The 21,783-nt window shown below is 47.2% G+C and overlaps 1 protein-coding gene across 3 annotated transcripts in view; it reads right to left on the reverse strand.

Moving 5' to 3' along the window:
• The window catches only part of rftn1a (raftlin, lipid raft linker 1a), a 57,802-nt gene that overhangs the window by 7,727 nt on the left and 28,292 nt on the right, over positions 1 to 21,783 (reverse strand). For all 3 annotated transcript variants that reach the window (XM_052472559.1, XM_052472558.1, XM_052472557.1), the window contains exons 3-6: positions 13,611 to 13,794; positions 8,098 to 8,203; positions 597 to 1,581; positions 231 to 434 (exon numbers count right to left, since the gene is read on the reverse strand). In XM_052472559.1, coding sequence (XP_052328519.1) covers positions 231 to 434; positions 597 to 1,581; positions 8,098 to 8,203; positions 13,611 to 13,794 — 1,479 coding nt within the window. The remainder of the gene's footprint in view (positions 1 to 230; positions 435 to 596; positions 1,582 to 8,097; positions 8,204 to 13,610; positions 13,795 to 21,783) is intronic.

Genomic DNA, 21,783 nt, shown 5'->3' on the forward strand with positions numbered 1-21,783 from the left:
CATGGTAAACACTACAGCACTAGCGTTGTCAAAGAGCTGTTTGTGCTCTTCCTAACTGCAATGCTCATGGACAAGCCAAACAGTCTGGCCTCACTGAAATCTTCAAATATGAACATGTTATCATTAATGAGCTAGAACCTATTGTTTGGCATGACAAGGAGTTTGACAGCACAAACAGACTGACACTCAGGCTACTACTGTATTACACATCACCATTGTGCAAAACATACCATTGTCGTCTCCAAGGTGAAAGAAGCCGTCAATGAGGTGAGCTCCGCTGGTGAAATGCTGGGTCATGTGATCCAGCCAGTGGGCGTCAACCTCAGTCACTAGCCCTGCCTCTCTCTGCAGCTGCAGCGGAACCCTGAGGGAGTAGAACCTCAGAGAGCTGGACAGCTCCCCCGTGTGGTTGTATAGGGCAAACAGCTGCACCCCTACACACAGACACACAAACACAGAGAGAGAGACACATAGCATTAGTTTTAAATACTATACATATATCTGAAATCAATCAATATTATATTATTCAGTAATATTCAGTTTACACTCTATAACCTCTATAACCCAGTGGCAATAGTAGTAGACTTCACACTCACTGCTCTGTGCTGGTGGAGACCCTACAGCCCTCTTTTCTCTGTCTGGACTCTTGACCCGGATGTGATTGTTGTTGTTGTGGGTCGGAACTCTGCTGCTCCTCAGATGCTCACCCGGGTCACCGCCCGTGCCCTCGTTTCTACGGTTATACCCCCTCTCAGCCCCGGACTCTGACCCGTGGTCACCGTTGTCTAGTTCTGGTGACCGGACCAGGTTGTCTGAGCCGTGGTCTATTTCCGGTCTCTGGTTGTGGTTCTGTGTCTGAGGGCTTAGACTCCGTCTGTCTTCCTGGCACTGTCTGTCTGCGTCTGGACCACCAAGTCCATGTGTTAACTCTGTTGGGCTGAAGTTGGGTAGTAGAATCCTGAGGAAGTCTGCTTGGCTTTCATTCTGTTGTCTCTCTATACATGTGGTCTCTATTGTGTTGTCAGACTGTAGTTGATCCTGGTCACCAGGGAGTTCTGTTGGGGCGTGGTTGTGGTTCTGTTGGTCACTAGCTGGATCTCTTTGGCTGGGTCTCTCTGGTGAGTCTGCTGGTTCATCTGGACAGCGGTTTGGTTGGTCTTCTATTGAGGCTATTTTGCCTGGACTGTGGTCGTGTTCTCTGTTTGATGATTCTATTGGAGTAGAGTCCTGTGTGAGATCTAGCGGTCCTGTGGAGCTCAAGTCCAGCTCCACCAGACTGGTATCTGTAGGGTTCTGCTCAATTGTTCTGAGTTCAACCGACTTGTGTTCTGGTGTTTTCACTTCTGTGTTTCGGTTGTGTTCTGGTTCTAGGAGGTTCTGGTGGGGTTCTGCAGAGTCTGTAGGGCTGGGATCCAGTATCATGGGTTCTGAGGGACTGGTGGGGTGTCTGTGTATGGGGGAGGGGCTGGAGTGCAGGGAGGACAGGTCCTCAGGGTCCAAGTGCCCAAGGAAACAGGGTCCCCCGCCAGGCTGCTGCAGGAAGCCCACAAACAGCATACCTTGCTCCGCCATGTCCTGGATCTGGTCAATCACAAAACACACACAAACAAACACACACACACACAAACAAACAAACACACACACACAGAGTAGTGGTCACTTAGCAGACACATACAGTACCAATCAAAAGTTTGGACACACCTTCTCATTCAAGGGTTTTTCTTTATATTTACTATTTTCCACATTGTAGAATAATAGTGAAGACATCAAAACTATGAAATAACACATATGGAATCACGTAGTAACCCCAAAAGTGTTAAATAAATCAAAACATATTTTATACTTGAGATTCTTCAAAGTAGCCACCCTTTGCCTTGATGACAGCTTTGCACACTCTTGGCATTCTCTCAACCAGCTTCATGAGGTAGAATGCATTTCAATTAACAGGTGTGCCTTGTTAAAAGTTAATTTGTGGAATTTCTTTCCATCTTAATGCGTTTGATCCAATCAGTTGTGTGTGACAAGGTAGGGGTGGTGTACAGAGGATTTGGTAAAAGACCAAGTCCATATTATGGCAAGAACAGCTCAAACAAGCAAAGAGAAATGACAGTCCATCATTAAGATATCGGAAAATGTGTGCAGTTGCAAAAACCATCAAGCGCTATGATGAAACTGGCTCTCATGAGGACCGCCACAGAAAAGGAAGACACAGAGTTACCTCTGCTGCTGAGGATAAATTCAGAAGAGTTACCAGCCTCAGAAATTGCAGCCCAAATAAATACTTCACTGAGTTCAACAGACACATCTCAACATCAACTGTTCAGAGGAGACTGTGTGAATCAGGCCTTCATGGTCAAATTGCTACAAAGAAACCACTACTAAAGGACACCAATAATAAGAAGAGACTTGCTTGGGCCAAGAAACACAAGCAATGGACATTAGACCAGTGGAAATCTGTCCTTTGGTCTGATGAGTCAAAATCTGGTCTGATGAGTCAACATCCGTATCTTTGTGAGACGCAGAGTAGGTGAGCGGATGAACTCCGCATGTGTGGTTCCCACTGTGAAGCATGGAGGAGGTGTAATGGTGTGGGGGTGCTTGCTGGTAACACTGTTGGTGTCACCACAGCATTCTGCAGCGATACATCATTCCATCTGGTTTGCGCTCAGTGGGACTATAATTTGTTTTTCAACAGGACAATGACCCAAAACACATCTCCAGGCTGTATAAGGGCTATTTGACCAAGAAGGAGAGTAATGGAGTGCTGCATCAGACAACCTGGCCTCTACAATCCCCCAACCTCAACCCAATTGAGGTGGTTTGGGATGAGTTGGACTGCAGAGTGAAGGAAAAGTAGCCAACAAGTGCTCAGCATATGTGGGAACTCCTTCAAGACTGTTGGAAAAGCATTCCTCATGAAGATGTTTGAGAGAATGCCAAGAGTGTGCAAAGCTGTCATCAAGGCAAAGGATGGCTACTTTGAAGAATCTAAAATATATTTTGATTTGTTTAACACCTTTTTGGTTACTACATGATTCCATATGTGTACTGGTACTGTGCACTCAAGCACACAGACACGGACGGACACGGACACACACACACTCTCTCATGCCCGATACATACAGTGCCTTGCGAAAGTATTCGGCCCCCTTGAACTTTGCGACCTTTTGCCACATTTCAGGCGTCAAACATAAAGATATAAAATTGTATTTTTTTGTGAAGAATCAACAACAAGTGGGACACAATCATGAAGTGGAACGACATTTATTGGATATTTCAAACTTTTTTAACAAATCAAAAACTGAAAAATTGGGCGTGCACAATTATTCAGCCCCTTTACTTTCAGTGCAGCAAACTCTCTCCAGAAGTTCAGTGAGGATCTCTGAATTATCCAATGTTGACCTAAATGACTAATGATGATAAATACAATCCACCTGTGTGTAATCAAGTCTCCGTATAAATGCACCTGCACGGTGATAGTCTCAGAGGTCCGTTAAAAGCGCAGAGAGCATCATGAAGAACAAGGAACACACCAGGCAGGTCCGAGATACTGTTGTGAAGAAGTTTAAAGCCGGATTTGGATACAAAAATATCCAAACATCCCAAGGAGCACTGTGCAAGCGATAATATTGAAATGGAAGGAGTATCAGACCACTGCAAATCTACCAAGACCTGGCCGTCCCTCTAAACGTTCAGCTCATGCAAGGAGAAGACTGATCAGAGATGCAGCCAAGAGGCCCATGATCACTCTGGATGAACTGCAGAGATCTACAGCTGAGGTGGGAGACTCTATCCATAGGATAACAATCAGTCGTATATTGCACAAATCTGGCCTTTATGGAAGAGTCGCAAGAAGAAAGCCATTTCTTAAAGATATCCATAAAAAGTGTCATTTAAAGTTTGCCACAAGCCACCTGGGAGACACACCAAACATGTGGAAGAAGGTGCTAAGGTCAGATTAAACCAAAATTGAACTTTTTGGCAACAATGCAAAACGTTATGTTTGGCGTAAAAGCAACACAGCTCATCACCCTGAACACACATCCCCACTGTCAAACATGGTGGTGGCAGCATCGTGGTTTGGGCCTGCTTTTCTTCAGCAGGGACAGGGAAGATGGTTAAAATTGATGGGAAGATGGATGGAGCCATTCTGGAAGAAAACCTGATGGAGTCTGCAAAAGACCTGAGACTGGGACGGAGATTTGTCTTCCAACAAGACAATGATCCAAAACATAAAGCAAAATCTACAATGGAATGGTTCAAAAATAAACATATCCAGGTGTTAGAATGGCCAAGTCAAAGTCCAGACCTGAATCCAATCGAGAATCTGTGGAAAGAACTGAAAACTGCTGTTCACAAATGCTCTCCATCCAACCTCACTGAGCTCGAGCTGTTTTGCAAAGAGGAATGGGAAAAAAATTCAGTCTCTCGATGTGCAAAACTGATAGAGACATACCAAGCAACTTACAGCTGTAATCGCAGCAAAAGGTGGCGCTACAAAGTATTAACTTAAGGGGCTGAATAATTTTGCACGTCCAATTTTTCAGTTTTTGATTTGTTAAAAAAGTTTGAAATATCCAATAAATGTCGTTCCACTTCATGATTGTGTCCCACTTGTTGTTGATTCTTCACAAAAAAAATACAGTTTTATATCTTTATGTCTGAAGCCTGAAATGTGGCAAAAGGTCGCAAAGTTCAAGAAGAGCGAATACTTTCCCAAGGCACTGTATATAGATACAAATCATATTCAATCAGTAGCCATTAGGCTTACTTGGGGTTACACCCACAGCCTCATTTACACACTACAGACATTCTGCAAACCATCCTGCAAACAGCCTAATCATCCCTAAAGACCAAGTATTCTAATGACAAAGGAACCTCATTATCCACGGTCTGTATGTGCGTTTGTCATTACCGTGTGTGTGTGTCATTCTCCCTCTCCCTCCCACAGAGCTCCTCTGGTTAACTGTCAGTTGATATTAATGCTGACAGTTTGAGAGGGGCTCGTTAGAGAGAACACAGAATGCTAACTACCACCAATAATAACGAGACATCTTTCCCCATTACCATCCCTCCTTCAATGACAATCAACACACACATTTTTGTTGGGGGATGAAGATGAGGGACAATGAACAGACACTGCCCAACTCTTGAGTGTGTCAAGATGTGAATAGAAATACAAAATGTGTGTGTGTGTCACATGTATGTGGGTGGTGGGGATTATCACTCAATCCCACCCAAAGGCGTATTATACCTCCTTGACATGTACTTACTCATGTTTAGTGTGTCCATATATGCAATAGCACGTGTGTGTGTGTGTCATAAGAAGGAAGGAAGTAAGTGCCAAAGCCTGCAGTGTGAGAAGACCCATCAATGTCCCCTACTCTTCTATTGCATCCTGTCCGTGGTTCTTTTCAGTGATTCCCCAGCAGCCAGGCTGCTATCTGATTGCCTATTCATGTCACGCTGCCTGACCATATCACATTATACTGAGCCCTGTGCATTTCAATCCAATCACCGCTCCCTTTTATACTCCGCCTGTTCACATGCAAATCTCCTCAATAAGGCCTGTTCACTTATAGTAGTGAATTCATCCCATTCTACAGCGACCATGAGCCGCTGTAGAATGGGATGAATTCACAACTATAAGTGCCTAAGAGGGAGTTTGTGATTGTTAAATGATGTCACAGCTGATAGTGACATTAGGGGGGCATCTCAATAGTCAAATTGGCTTCCTCTTCTTCCAGTAAGGAGGCATCCAAGGAAATTAGGATGAGCTTGCCACTAGAATTTTTCAGTCAAATATTAAGGTTCAAATAAGGGATGAATTTTAGAGTGTAATGTCCCTTTAAAGGGAGAATCTGCAGTTGCTACATAAATGTTTTACTTATAAATTAAAGATATATACCTATTGATTGTTGAAGAATGTAACTTATAAACGCCTAATGACTTTAGTTCAACTGTCGTACCCCATCAGAATCCATAATGTTAGCTTGTTTTACTCCATTGTTTGTAAACAATGCAAATGTAAATAAACACTGTAGCGCCTCAAAACATGCTGTAAACTATAATTTTGATATCTTGGATTGGTCAGTCCTTGAATCCATAGCTCGGTCTATGAATGTGAATTTCTCCAGGCCCATCGTTGAGTCATTTGTATCCTCTGTCACAGGAGGAGACGGTGGCTATGGAAACATATGTCACCGAATCTCTGGGACAGGGATACATTCAACCTTCCATCTCACCCGTCTCCTCGAGTTTATTTTTTGTGAAGAAAAAGGATGGAGGTTTGCGCCCGTGTATTGATTATGGAGGTTTGAATAAGTTCACGGTAAAATACAGTTACCCGCTACCGCTCATAGCCAGTATGACCGAGTCATTACACGGGGCGCGCTTCTTCACAAAATTGGACCTCGGGAGCGCTTACAACCTGGTGCGTATCCAGGAGGGAGATGAGTGGAAGACAGCATTTAGCACCACTTCTGGGCATTATGAGTACCTCGTCATGCCGTACGGGTTAATGAATGCTCCATCAGTCTTCCAATCCTTTGTAGATGAGATGTTCAGGGACCTGCACGGGCAGGGTGTAGTGGTGTATATCAATGACATTCTGATATACTCCACTACACGCGCCGAGCATGTGTCTCTGGTGCGTAGGGTGCTTGGTAGACTGTTGGAACATGACCTGTACGTCAAGGCTGAGAAATGCCTGTTCTTCCAACAGTCCATCTCCTTCCTAGGGTACCGCTTTTCAGCGTCAGGGGTAGAGATGGAGAATGACGCATTTCAGCCGTGCGTAATTGGGAGGTGCAGCGGTTTTTAGGGTTTTCCAACTACTACCTGAGATTTATCCGGGGTTTTGGTCAGGTAGCGGCTCCCATTACCTCACTGCTGAAGGGGGGACCGGTGTGACTGCAGTGGACAGCAGGGGCGGACAGGGCTTTTGGTCACCTGAAGGCTCTGTTTACCTCGGCTCCCACTAAAGCACTAAAGCTCCGCCCCTGTGCATTATTTTCGAAGAAGCTCAGCCCCACAGAGCGAAACTATGATGTGGGGGACCGGGAGTTGTTAGCTGTTGTCATGGCTCTGAAAGCATGTAGACATTGGTTTGAGGGGGCTAGACACCCTTTTCTCATTTGGACTGACCACCGCAATCTGGAGTACATTCGAGCAGCGAGGAGACTGAATCCTCGTCAGGCAAGGTGGGCCATGTTCTTTACCCGTTTTGTTTTCACCCTTTCCTACAAACCAGGTTCCCAGAACGTGAAGGCAGACGCACTGTCCCGGCTGTATGATACAGAGGAGCGGTCCACGAATCCCACTCCCATACTTCCAGCTTCTCGCCTGGTGGCACCGGTGGTATGGGAGGTGGATGCGGACATCAAGCGGGCATCACGTGCAGAGCCCACTCCCCCTGGGTGTCCAGCTGGGTGTCTGTATGTTCCGTTTGATGTCTGCAATCGTTTGATCTGTTGGGCTCACACGTCACCCTCCTCTGGTTAAAAATCGCAATCTGTGTCAAGTGGGCATGATTAGAAAGTGTGTTCTATTGCTAGCTAAGTTATGAAATACAACCTTACAGTGTTAGGCTTTCACAAGGCAATTCAGAGAAACAGATCGTAAACACAAGCTCATTGTGTTCAGAACATCCCAAGGTATGACCACATGTCATCTGGTAACTGTACATCAAACATAGTGATCAGAAACCTTGACCCTGCATATGACATGAGTTTTATGATTTGGAGATGTGATGTGACTCACAAGTGTTTGGCTTGCTTGTATGACATCAACATATCATATTTCAAAATACATAGAGTCCTCTTAATTTACAGCATTTCTCACTCAGACACCGACTCTTATTAGTGCCCAAATCTGCCATTTTCAACCCGAAAGTAAAGGGCTACAATTAAAAATGAAGGGGGAATTTGTTGATCCTAGATCTGTGTCTATGGCTTACTTCTCCCAGAGTGGAGCGGAGTGTAAATAGTAAGCTGTTCCTAGATCTGTGCCTATGGGTAACTTCTCCCTGAGTGGAGCTGAGTGTAGGTAGTAAGCTGATCCTAGATCTGTGCATTAGGACTAATGGGCAGGGCTGACCTTCTTCACGTAGTTCTGGATGACTTCTGGGTCAGGGGCCTGTTGACCCGCCACACACACGTCTGTCTCCAGGCGAAGCCCCGCCCACTTCAGCTCGTTCTCTGAACTGGACAGAGAGAAATGAAAGAGGGTTGAAGGAAGACATCAGCGGACATTTATGTACCCTATTCCCTATATAGTGCACTACTTTTGCAGGGCTCATAGGGGCCCATATGGCTATGGTCAAAATGAGTGCACTATGTAGGGAATAGCCATTTAGGACACAGACTTACTTTCTTCTCAAAGAAAGACATGAACATGGAGAAAGACATGAACATGTACAAAGGACTGATGAAGGCCTGAATAAAACTATAGATAATCATGCTTGCATTCTGGATCTTAGTAATCTATTGCGCTTTAGAGAATGGAAGAAAGGAGAATGGTGATAATGGAGGGAGGAGAGAGATGAAGTGATGGAGAGAGAAAAGGAGGAGAGAGTGGAGGATAGAGGGTTGGAGAGAGATGAAGTGATGGAGAGAGTGTTGGAGAGAGATGAAGTGATGGAGAGAGAAAAGGAGGAGAGAGTGGAGGATAGAGGGTTGGAGAGAGATGAAGTGATGGAGAGAGTGGAGGATAGAGGGTTGGAGAGAGATGAAGTGATGGAGAGAGAAAAGGAGGAGAGAGTGGAGGATAGAGTGTTGGAGAGAGATGAAGTGATGGAGAGAGAAAAGGAGGAGAGAGTGGAGGATAGAGGGTTGGAGAGAGATGAAGTGATGGAGAGAGAAAAGGAGGAGAGAGTGGAGGATAGAGGGTTGGAGAGAGATGAAGTGATGGAGAGAGAAAAGGAGGAGAGAGTGGAGGATAGAGGGTTGGAGAGAGATGAAGTGATGGAGAGAGAAAAGGAGGAGAGAGTGGAGGATAGAGGGTTGGAGAGAGATGAAGTGATGGAGAGAGAAAAGGAGGAGAGAGTGGATGATAGAGGGTTGGAGAGAGGAAGTGATGGAGAGATAAAAGGAGGAGAGAGTGGATGATAGAGGGTTGGAGAGAGATGAAGTGATGGAGAGAGAAAAGGAGGAGAGAGTGGTGGATAGAGGGTTGGAGAGAGATGAAGTGATGGAGAGAGAAAAGGAGGAGAGAGTGGAGGATAGAGGGTTGGAGAGAGATTAAGTTGTGGAGAGAGAGGAGGATAGAGGGTTGGAGAGAGATGAAGTGATGGAGAGAGAAAAGGAGGAGAGAGTGGAGGATAGAGGGTTGGAGAGAGATGAAGTGATGGAGAGAGAAAAGGAGGAGAGAGTGGAGGATAGAGGGTTGGAGAGAGATGAAGTGATGGAGAGATAAAAGGAGGAGAGAGTGGAGGATAGTGGGTTGGAGAGAGATGAAGTGATGGAGAGATAAAAGGAGAACAGAAGGCCCCATGGTTCCCCTATCCTAGCACATTATTCCCCTCCGGCGGGTGCTGATGATGCAATCAGTCGTCGCCACGGTGACAAGTGCCAATTGGCAGGATCACCCAACTGTGTGTGTGTGTGTGTGTACACACGCACACATGTGAGTATGAGGGAAAGATTTGTGTGTGTGTGTGTGTGTGTGTGTGTGTATTTGTGTAAGCATATACAGTATGTGTGGAAGTGTGAGAGAAAAACAGTTTACATTTCTAAGTGTGAGCATGTCTATAAGCATGGGCCTGCCACATGGGCCTGCCACACGCTGTATACAGTTCCCGATCTACACATACAGTATGCTTCAAGAATTACACGGGTGAGAATAGATCTCTGCCGAGAATCCTCAGTGTGAAAATAGGATTCTGCTCAGATTTCACACATTCTGTGGGGGAGAATAGAACTCAGATGAGGCTCCTGCAGGTGAGAATAGAACTCAGATTACATAGTCTATAGGTAAATAGCTCACCCTTTTTCACCTACCTCATTCCCATACTGTTTTTATACTGTTTTTATTTATTTACTTTTCTGCTCTTTTGCACACCAATATCTCTACCTGTACATGCCCATCTGATCATTTATCACTCCAGTGTTAATCTGCAAAATTGTATTATTCGCCTACCTCCTCATGCCTTTTGCACACATTGTATATAGACTGCCCATTTTTTCTACTGTGTTATTGACTTGCTAATTGTTTACTCCATGTGTAACTCTGTGTTGTCTGTTCACACTGCTATGCTTTATCTTGGCCAGGTCGCAGTTGCAAATGAGAACTTGTTCTCAACTAGCCTACCTGGTTAAATAAGGGTGAAATAAATAAAATTAAAATAAAAGATGAGGCTCCTGCAGGTGAGAATAGAACTCAGATGAGGCTCCTGCAGGTGAGAATAGAACTCAGATGAGGCTCCTGCAGGTGATAATAGAACTCAGATGAGGCTCCTGCAGGTGATAATAGAACTCAGATGAGGCTCCTGCAGGTGATAATAGAACTCAGATGAGGCTCCTGCAGGTGAGAATAGAACTCAGATGAGGCTCCTGCAGGTGAGAATAGAACTCAGATGAGGCTCCTGCAGGTGACAATAGAACTCAGATGAGGCTCCTGCAGGTGACAATAGAACTCAGATGAGGCTCCTGCAGGTGAGAATAGAACTCAGATGAGGCTCCTGCAGGTGACAATAGAACTCAGATGAGGCTCCTGCAGGTGAGAATAGAACTCAGATGAGGCTCCTGCAGGTGACAATAGAACTCAGATGAGGCTCCTGCAGGTGACAATAGAACTCAGATGAGGCTCCTGCAGGTGACAATAGAACTCAGATGAGGCTCCTGCAGGTGACAATAGAACTCAGATGAGGCTCCTGCAGGTGACAATAGAACTCAGATGAGGCTCCTGCAGGTGACAATAGAACTCAGATGAGGCTCCTGCAGGTGACAATAGAACTCAGATGAGGCTCCTGCAGGTGACAATAGAACTCAGATGAGGCTCCTGCAGGTGACAATAGAACTCAGATGAGGCTCCTGCAGGTGAGAATAAAATTCAGATGAGGCTCCTGCAGGTGAGAATAAAATTCAGATGAGGCTCCTGCAAGTGAGAATGAGACTGCTCTCCTCTGAATAGAATCACGGAGGAGGCTCCTGCACTGCTAGAACTCAGATGAGGCTCCTGCAGGTGACAATAGAACTCTGCTCCTCATCCTTCTAGACCTATCGGCTGCAATAGAACTCAGATGAGGCTCCTGCAGGTGAAGAATCAGATGAGGGCTCCTCTGACCCTCTCCAGATGGGCATCTGCAGGTGACGGCCCACGATGAATTCCTGCAGGTGACCTAGAACCAGATGAGGCTCCTGCAGGTGACAATAGAACCAGGTCCTGCAGGTGACAATAGAATCTGAGGCTCCTCACCAGAACTCGCTCCTCACCACTGGTGCTCCTGCAGGTGCAATGTTCAGATGAGGCTCCTGCAGGTCAATTCAGATGAGGCTCCTGCAGGTGACAATAGTCAGATGAGGCTCTGTCATAAACTCAGATGGTCTCCTCCTATCATTGCTATGCAGACGACACACAATTAATCTCCTGCAGGTGAGAATAGAACCAGATGAGGCCCCTTCTGATGACCAGGTGGAATAGAACTCAGATGAGGCTCTGCATGTCTGGCAGACATATCAGTGTGACAATAGAACTCAGATGATCACCAGGTGAGAATAGCTGAACCTCAGCAAGAACAGATGAGGCTCCTCTTCCTCCCAGGGGAAGGACTGCCCGTGAGAATCCACGATGAGGCCATCAGGTGAGAATGACAACTCCCATTGTGTGAGGCTCCTCCCAGAGAGAATAAGAACCTCAGATGAGGCTCCTCCTGAGAAACACCCTGAGGCTCCTGCAGGTCAACTAACATCAAGGCGGGTCCTGTCCTGCAGGTTCCTGATGAGGTTCATGAATAGAACTCACAACATCCTGCAGAGTAGACCAGATGAGCCTCACACAGGAATAGAACTCAGATGAGGCTCCTGCAGGTGAGAATAATCCAGGCACTTGTCATCTGAGGCCCTCTTGATTAGAACTGCAGGCTCCTGCAGGTGAATAGAACTCAGCTGAGGCTCCCTGAACCAGTGCCATTAAACTCAGATGAGGCAACTCATCCAGAACTCAGATGAGGCTCCTGCAGGTGACAATTCAACCAGATTCCCTGCAGTTGACAATAGAACTCAGATGAGGCTCCTGCTCCTTGACAATAGAACTCCACTGGCTCCTGCAGTTGAATAGAACTCAGATGAGGCTCCTGCAGGTGAGAATAGAACCATGGGCTCCCTAGAACGGAGCTGTGAGGGGAATAGAACTCAGATGAGGCTCCTGCAGGTGAGAATAGAACTCCAGGCTCCTGAGGTCAGGCCAGATGAGGCACCCAGGTGAGAATAGAACAATGGGCTCCTGCAGGTGAGAATCCACCTCAGATGAGGCTCCTGCAGGTGAGAATAGAACTCAGATACCCTGAGTGAGAATACAGTTCAGATGAGCCCAGTCAAAACTGAGGTTCGCTGCTCTGGCCCCCAATGGAATGGAACAAACTCCTGCAGGTGACGAACCAGGACAGCGGCAATCACCACCTTCCGGAGACACCTGAAACCCCAGATGAGGCTTCAAGGAATAGAACTCAGATGATAGTGGGAACTCAGATGAGGCTCCTGCAGTGACAATATAAAGATAGGCTCCTGCAGGTGAGAATAGAACTCAGATGAGGCTCCCCAACAAGATTTAGATGCAGGTGAGAATAGAACTCAGATGAGGCTCCTCCACTGGTTGTCATAAGGTGTATGAGGCTCAATTTGTAAATAGAACTCAGATAAGAGCTCCTGCTGAAATGACTTAAATGTAAATGTAAATAGAACTCAGATGAGGCTCCTGCAGGTGAGAATAGAACTCAGATGAGGCTCCTGCAGGTGAGAATAGAACTCAGATGAGGCTCCTGCAGGTGAGAATAGAACTCAGATGAGGCTCCTGCAGGTGAGAATAGAACTCAGATGAGGCTCCTGCAGGTGAGAATAGAACTCAGATGAGGCTCCTGCAGGTGAGAATAGAACTCAGATGAGGCTCCTGCAGGTGACAATAGAACTCAGATGAGGCTCCTGCAGGTGACAATAGAACTCAGATGAGGCTCCTGCAGGTGAGAATAGAACTCAGATGAGGCTCCTGCAGGTGAGAATAGAACTCAGATGAGGCTCCTGCAGGTGAGAATAGAACTCAGATGAGGCTCCTGCAGGTGAGAATAGAACTCAGATGAGGCTCCTGCAGGTGAGAATAGAACTCAGATGAGGCTCCTGCAGGTGAGAATAGAACTCAGATGATGCTCCTGCAGGTGAGAATTGAAGGCATTCCCTAACTATGTGTCTCTGTGTTCTGTGTAGCAGGCGTTGGTTGCAGGAAATGAGTGTGTGTGTATATATGTTTCCGTACCTGTGTGTGTGTGTGTGTGTGTGTGTGTGTGTGTGTGTGTGTGTGTGTGTGTGTGTGTGTGTGTGTGTGTGTGTGTGTGTGTGTGTGTGTGTGTGTGTGTGTGTGTGTGTGTGTGTGTGTGTGTGTGTGTGTGTGTGTTTCCATACCTGTGTGTCTCTCTGATGAGGACAGCTCTGTGTAGCTGGCGTTGGATGCGTGCAGGCCTGGGGCCACAAGGGTGGACAAAGGGATGGACAGCCACCAGGACGAAGCCCTGACCATACAGCTCCCTCACCTGAACTGGTAATTCTCTCACTGACGACAGACACAGTACTGAGGACACAGACACCTCTGTAGAGAGAAAGAGAACGTGTGTGAGAGAGTGAGTAAGTGTGTGTGTGGAGGTGTATGTGTGGTTGTGTGTGTGTGGGGGGGTATGTGTGGTTGTGTATGGGTGGATGTGGGGTGTGTGTGTGTGTGTGTGTGGGTGGGTATGGGTGAGTATGTGTGGTTGTGTATGGATGTGTGTGGTGTGTGTGTGTGTGTGGTTGTGGGTGTGTGTGGGTGTGTGTGTGTGTGTGTGGGTGGGTGGGTGTGAGTGGTAGAGACACACAAAGACAGAGGAAGAAAATAAGGGGAATGTGAGTGAGAAAGCAAAGTAGTATATAGGGAGAGAGGGTGTAGGGTTATGGTTAGAGAGGGTTATGATTAGAGAGGGTTATGGTTAGAGAGGGTTATGGTTCGAGAGGGTTAAGTTTATGGTTAGAGATGGTTATGGTTAGAGAGGGTTAGGTGGAGAGAGGGTTAGGGGGAGTGAGAGTGATGGTTACGGTTAGAGAGGGTTGGGGTTGGGGGAGAGGGTGTATGGAAAGAGGGTGTAGGGAGAGATGGTGTATGGGTTAAGGTTAGAGAGGGTTACGGTTAGAGAGAGTTACAGTTAGAGAGGGTAGGGTTATGGTTAAAGATGGTTATGGTTAGAGGGTTAGGGTTAGGGTTAGGGAGAGGGTTATGGTTAGAGAGGGTTAGGATTAGAGAGGGTTAGGATTAGAGAGGGTTATGGTTTCGGGAGGACAAGTGTGTGAGCAAGAAATAAATCACAAGATCTGTATTTCGGTGTTCCTCAAGGTTCCGTTTTAGGACCACTATTGTTTTCACTATATATTTTACCTCTTGGGGATGTCATTCGAAAACATAATGTTAACTTTCACTGCTATGCGGATGACACACAGCTGTACATTTCAATGAAACATGGTGAAGCCCCAAAATTGCCCTCGCTAGATGCATGTGTTTCAGACATAAGGAAGTGGATGGCTGCAAACTTTCTAACTTTCTAAACAAAGATGCTTGTTCTAGGTCCCAAGAAACAAAGAGATCTTCTGTTGAATCTGACAATCTTAATGGCTGTACAGTCGTCTCAAATAAAACTGTGAAGGACCTCGGCATTAGTCTGGACCCTGATCTCTCTTTTGAAGAACATATCAAGACTGTTTCAATGACAGCTTTTTTCCATATACGTAACATTGCAAAAATCAGAAACTTTCTGTCCAAAAATGATGCAGAAAAATGTATCCATGCTTTTGTCTCTTCTAGGTTAGACTACTGCAATGCTCTACTTTCCGGCTACCTGGATAAAGCACTAAATAAACTTCAGTTAGAGCTAAATACGGCTGCTAGAATCCTGACTAGAACCAAAAAATTGGATCATATTACTCCAGTGCTAGCCTCCCTACACTGGCTTCCTGTCAAGGCAAGGGCTGATTTCAAGGTTTTACTGCTAACCTACAAAGCATTACATGGGCTTTCTCCAACCTATCTCTCTCAAATCAAATCAAATTTATTTGTCACATACACATGGTTAGCAGATGTTAATGCGAGTGTAGCGAAATGCTTGTGCTTCTAGTTCCGACAATGCAGTAATAACCAACAAGTAATCTAACTAACAATTCCTAAACTACTGTCTTATACACAGTGTAAAGGGATAAAGAATATGTACATAAGGATATATGAATGAGTGATGGTACAGAGCAGCATAGGCAAGATACAGTAGATGGTATCGAGTACAGTATATACATATAAGATGAGTATGTAAACAAAGTGGCATAGTTAAAGTGGCTAGTGATACATGTATTACATAAGGATGCAGTCGATGATATAGCGTACAGTATATACGTATGCATATGAGATGAATAATGTAGGGTAAGTAACATTATATAAGGTAGCATTGTTTAAAGTGGCTAGTGATATATTTACATCATTCCCATCAATTCCCATTATTAAAGTGGCTGGAGTTGAGTCAGTGTCAGTGTGTTGGCAGCGGCCACTCAATGTTAGTGGTGGCTGTTTAACAGTCTGATGGCCTTGAGATAGAAGCTGTTTTTTCAGTCTCTCGGTCCCAGCTTTGATGCACCTGTACTGACCTCGCCTTCTGGATGATAGCGGGGTGAACAGGCAGTGGCTCGGGTGGTTGATGTCCTTGATGATCTTTATGGCCTTCCTGTAACATCGGGTGGTGTAGGTGTCCTGGAGGGCAGGTAGTTTGCCCCCGGTGATGCGTTGTGCAGACCTCACTACCCTCTGGAGAGCCTTACGGTTGAGGGCGGAGCAGTTGCCGTACCAGGCGGTGATACAGCCCGCCAGGATGCTCTCGATTGTGCATCTGTAGACGTTTGTGAGTGCTTTTGGTGACAAGCCGAATTTCTTCAGCCTCCTGAGGTTGAAGAGGCGCTGCTGCGCCTTCTTCACGATGCTGTCTGTGTGAGTGGACCAATTCAGATTGTCTGTGATGTGTATGCCGAGGAACTTAAAACTTGCTACCCTCTCCACTACTGTTCCATCGATGTGGATAGGGGGGTGTTCCCTCTGCTGTTTCCTGAAGTCCACAATCATCTCCTTAGTTTTGTTGACGTTGAGTGTGAGGTTATTTTCCTGACACCACACTCCGAGGGCCCTCACCTCCTCCCTGTAGGCCATCTCGTCGTTGTTGGTAATCAAGCCTACCACTATTGTGTCGTTCACAAACTTGATGATTGAGTTGGAGGGGTGCGTGGCCACGTAGTCGTGGGTGAACAGGGAGTACAGGAGAGGGCTCAGAACACACCCTTGTGGGGCCCCAGTGGTGAGGATCAGAGGAGAGGAGATGTTGTTACCTACCCTCACCACCTGGGGGCGGCCCGTCAGGAAGTCCAGTACCCAGTTGCACAGGGCGGGGTCGAGACCCAGGGTCTCGAGCTTGATGACGAGCTTAGAGGGTACTATGGTGTTGAATGCCGAGCTGTAGTCGATGAACAGCATTCTCACATAGGTATTCCTCTTGTCCAGATGGGTTAGGGCAGTGTGCAGTGTGGTTGAGATTGCATCGTCTGTGGACCTATTTGGGCGGTAAGCAAATTGGAGTGGGTCTAGGGTGTCAGGTAGGGTGGAGGTGATATGGTCCTTGACTAGTCTCTTAAAGCACTTCATGATGACGGAAGTGAGTGCTACGGGGCGGTAGTCGTTTAGCTCAGTTACCTTAGCTTTCTTGGGAACAGGAACAATGGTGGCCCTCTTGAAGCATGTGGGAACAGCAGACTGGTATAGGGATTGATTGAATATGTCCATAAACACACCGGCCAGCTGGTCTGCGCATGCTATGAGGGCGCGGCTGGGGATTCCGTCTGGGCCTGCAGCCTTGCGAGGGTTAACACGTTTAAATGTCTTACTCACCTCGGCTGCAGTGAAGGAGAGACCGCATGTTTTCGTTGCAGGCCGTGTCAGTGGCACTGTATTGTCCTCAAAGCGGGCAAAAAAGTTATTTAGTCTGCCTGGGAGCAAGACATCCTGGTCCGTGACTGGGCTGGATTTCTTCCTGTAGTCCGTGATTGACTGTAGACCCTGCCACATGCCTCTTGTGTCTGAGCCGTTGAATTGAGATTCTACTTTGTCTCTGTACTGACGCTTAGCTTGTTTGATAGCCTTGCGGAGGGAATAGCTGCACTGTTTGTATTCGGTCATGTTACCAGACACCTTGCCCTGATTAAAAGCAGTGGTTCGTGCTTTCAGTTTCATGCGAATGCTGCCATCAATCCACGGTTTCTGGTTAGGGAATGTTTTAATCCTTGCTATGGGAACGACATCTTCAACGCACGTTCTAATGAACTCGCACACCGAATCGGTCCTACCGTACATACCTACACGTACGCAACGGTCACAAGACGCAGGCCTCCTAATTGTCTTTCTTTCTTTCTCTCTCTCGGAGGACCTGAGCCCTAGTACCATGCCTCAGGACTACCTGACATGATGACTCCTTGCTGTCCCCAGTCCACCTGGCCGTGCTGCTGCTCCAGTTTCAACTGTTCTGCCTGTGATTATTATTATTTGACCATGCTGGTCATTTATGAACATCTAGGCCATGTTCTGTTATAATCTCCACCCGGTTTTGGCCTTTCTATGGAGGTTTTCCTAGCCACTGTGCTTCTACACCTGCATTGCTTGCTGTTAGGGGTTTTAGGCTGGGTTATAAAGGGGCTATATAAATACATTTTATTTTATTTTATGTAGGAAAAGAGAGAGAGAGAGAGAGAGAGAGAGAGAGAGAGAGAGAGAGAGAGAGAGAGAGAGAGAAAAGAGAGGGAGGAGTGGGAATGGCTGGGCAGAGAGAGGGAGAGAGAGAGAGAGAAAAGAGAGAGGAGTGGGAATGGCGGGCTAGAGAGAGAGAGGGAGAGAGAGAAAAGAGAGAGAGGAGGGGGAAGAGAGAGAGAGAGAGGAGAGAGGGGAGGGGGAAGGGCGGGCGGAGTGGGAATGGCGGGCTAGAGAGAGAGAGAGAGAGAGAGAGAGAGAGAGAGAGAGAGAGAGAGAGAGAGAGAGAGAGAGAGAGAGAGAGAGAGAGAGAGAGAGAGAGAGAGGAATGGGAACGGGGGGCAGAGAGAGGGAAAAAGGGAGAGAGACAGGAGTGTGGGAACGGGGGTGGGCAGAGGGAGGGAAAGAGAGGGAGAGAGAGAGGAGTGGGAATGGGGGGGCAGAGAGAGAGAGAGAGAGGGGAGTGGGAATGGGGGGGGCATAGAGAGAGAAAGAGAGAGAGAGAGAGAGAGAGAGAGGAGTGGGAACGGGGGGGACAGAGAGCATTATTTAGATATTATAGTTTGAATTGAATAGTAACATAGTAGCTAAATATGCTGCTGATTAAACCGGAACTCATAGCCTCAAACCACAGCTTAACACTGTCTGGCTTTTGTTTAGTTCACACACACACAACCAAACTACACGTGTTTCGTTCTTCCAAAGGATATGTACAATAACTCTCACACAGTGCAGTGTGTGTGTTCTTGCATTTTCCTGTGAGTGTGTGTGTTCTTGCATTTTCCTGTGAGTGTGTGTGCGAGCAGTCTGTCTCTCCTCTGGCATTGGGAGAGCAGGGATGAGCTGTGACTGCAGTATAAATGGTTATAGCTACCAGGATCAGCTCCTAGTTGCTCCCATTACAGAACACAATGGAGAGAGAGGAGCCATCAGGACACAATGGAGAGAGAGAGGAGCCATCAGAACACAATGGAGAGAGAGGAGCCATCAGGACACAATGGAGAGAGAGAGGAGCCATCAGGACACAATGGAGAGAGAGAGGAGCCATCAGAACACAATGGAGAGAGAGAGGAGCCATCAGAACACAATGGAGAGAGAGAGGAGCCATCAGAACACAATGGGGAGAGAGGAGCCATCAGGACACAATAGAGAGAGAGAGGAGCCATCAGGACACAATGGAGAGAGAGAGGAGCCATCAGGACACAATGGGGAGAGAGGAGCCATCAGGACACAATGGAGAGAGAGAGGAGCCATCAGAACACAATGGAGAGAGAGAGGAGCCATCAGGACACAATGGAGAGAGAGGAGCCATCAGGACACAATGGAGAGAGAGGAGCCATCAGGACACAATGGAGAGAGAGGAGCCATCAGGACACAATGGAGAGAGAGAGGAGCCATCAGAACACAATGGGGGAGAGAGGAGCCATCAGAACACGATGGAGAGAGAGAGGAGCCATCAGAACACAATGGAGAGAGAGGAGCCATCAGGACACAATGGAGAGAGAGAGGAGCCATCAGGACACAATGGAGAGAGAGAGGAGCCATCAGAACACAATGGAGAGAGAGAGGAGCCATCAGAACACAATGGAGAGAGAGGAGCCATCAGAACACAATGGGGAGAGAGGAGCCATCAGGACACAATAGAGAGAGAGAGGAGCCATCAGACACAATGGAGAGAGAGGAGCCATCAGGACACAATGGAGAGAGAGAGGAGCCATCAGGACACAATGGGAGAGAGAGGAGCCATCAGGACACAATGGAGAGAGAGAGGAGCCATCAGAACACAATGGGGAGAGAGGAGCCATCAGGACACAATGGAGAGAGAGAGGAGCCATCAGAACACAATGGAGAGAGAGGAGCCATCAGGACACAATGGAGAGAGAGGAGCCATCAGAACACAATGGAGAGAGAGGAGCCATCAGAACACAATGGAGAGAGAGGAGCCATCAGGACACAATGGAGAGAGAGGAGCCATCAGAACACAATGGGAGAGAGAGGAGCCATCAGAACACAATGGAGAGATAGAGGAGCCATCAGAACACAATGGAGAGAGAGGAGCCATCAGGACACAATGAGAGAGAGAGGAGCCATCAGAACACAATGGAGAGAGAGAGGAGCCATCAGAACACAATGGAGAGAGAGAGGAGCCATCAGGACACATGGAGAGAGAGTGGAGCCATCAGAACACAATGAGCCATCAAGACACAATGGAGAAAGAGGAGCCATCAGAACACAATGGAGAGAGAGAGGAGCCATCAAGACACAATGGAGAGAGAGAGGAGCCATCAGAACACAATGGAGAGAGAGAGGAGCCATCAGAACACAATGGAGAGAGAGAGGAGCCATCAGAACACAATGGAGAGAGAGAGGAGCCATCAGAACACAATGGAGAGAGAGGAGCCATCAGAACACAATGGAGAGAGAGAGAGCCATCAGAACACAATGGAGAGAGAGAGGAGCCATCAGAACACAATGGAGAGAGTGGAGCCATCAGAACACAATGGAGAGAGAGAGGAGCCATCAGAACACAATGGATAGAGAGAGGAGCCATCAGAACACAATGGATAGAGAAAGGAGCCATCAGAACACAATGGAGAGAGTGGAGCCATCAGAACACAATGGAGAGAGAGAGGAGCCATCAGAACACAATGGAGAGAGAGGAGCCACCAAGACACAATGGATAGAGAGAGGAGCCATCAAGACACAATGGAGAGAGAGGAGCCATCAGAACACAATGGAGAGAGAGATGAGCCATCAGGACACAATGGATAGAGAGAGGAGCCATCAGACACAATGGATAGAGGAGCCATCAGAACACAATGGAGAGAGAGAGGAGCCATCAGGACACAATGGAGAGAGAGAGGAGCCATCAGAACACAATGGAGAGAGAGAGGAGACATCAGGACACAATGGAGAAAGAGGGGCCATCAGAACACAATGGATAGAGAGAGAGTAGCCATCAGAGCACAATGGAGAGAGAGAGGAGCCATCAGAACACAATGGAGAGAGAGAGGAGCCATCAGAACACAATGGAGAGAGAGAGGAGCCATCAGGACACAATGGAGAGAGAGAGGAGCCATCAGAACACAATGGAGAGAGAGGAGCCATCAGGACACAATGGAGAGAGAGGAGCCATCAGAACACAATGGAGAGAGAGAGGAGCCATCAGGACACAATGGAGAGAGAGAGGAGCCATCAGGACACAATGGAGAGAGAGAGGAGCCATCAGGACACAATGGAGAGAGAGAGGAGCCATCAGGACACAATGGAGAGAGAGGAGCCATCAGGACACAATTGAGAGAGAGAGGAGCCATCAGAACACAATGGAGAGAGAGAGGAGCCATCAGAACACAATGGAGAGAGAGAGGAGCCATCAGGACACAATGGAGAGAGAGAGGAGCCATCAGGACACAATGGGGAGAGAGGAGCCATCAGGACACAGTGGAGAGAGAGTGGAGCCATCAGAACACAATGGAGAGCAGGAGCCATCAGGACACAATGGATAGAGAGAGGAGCCATCAAGACACAATGGAGAAAGAGGAGCCATCAGAACAAATGGAGAGAGAGAGGAGCCATCAAGACACAATGGAGAGAGAGAGGAGCCATCAGAACACAATGGAGAGAGAGAGGAGCCATCAGAACACAATGGAGAGAGAGAGGAGCCATCAGGACACAATGGAGAGAGAGAGGAGCCATCAGAACACAATGGAGAGAGAGAGGAGCCATCAAGACACAATGGAGAAAGAGGAGCCATCAGGACACAATGGAGAGAGAGAGGAGCCATCA

The sequence above is a fragment of the Oncorhynchus keta genome, chromosome 20 (genome assembly GCF_023373465.1).
Source record: "Oncorhynchus keta strain PuntledgeMale-10-30-2019 chromosome 20, Oket_V2, whole genome shotgun sequence".
NCBI lineage: Eukaryota > Metazoa > Chordata > Actinopteri > Salmoniformes > Salmonidae > Oncorhynchus > Oncorhynchus keta.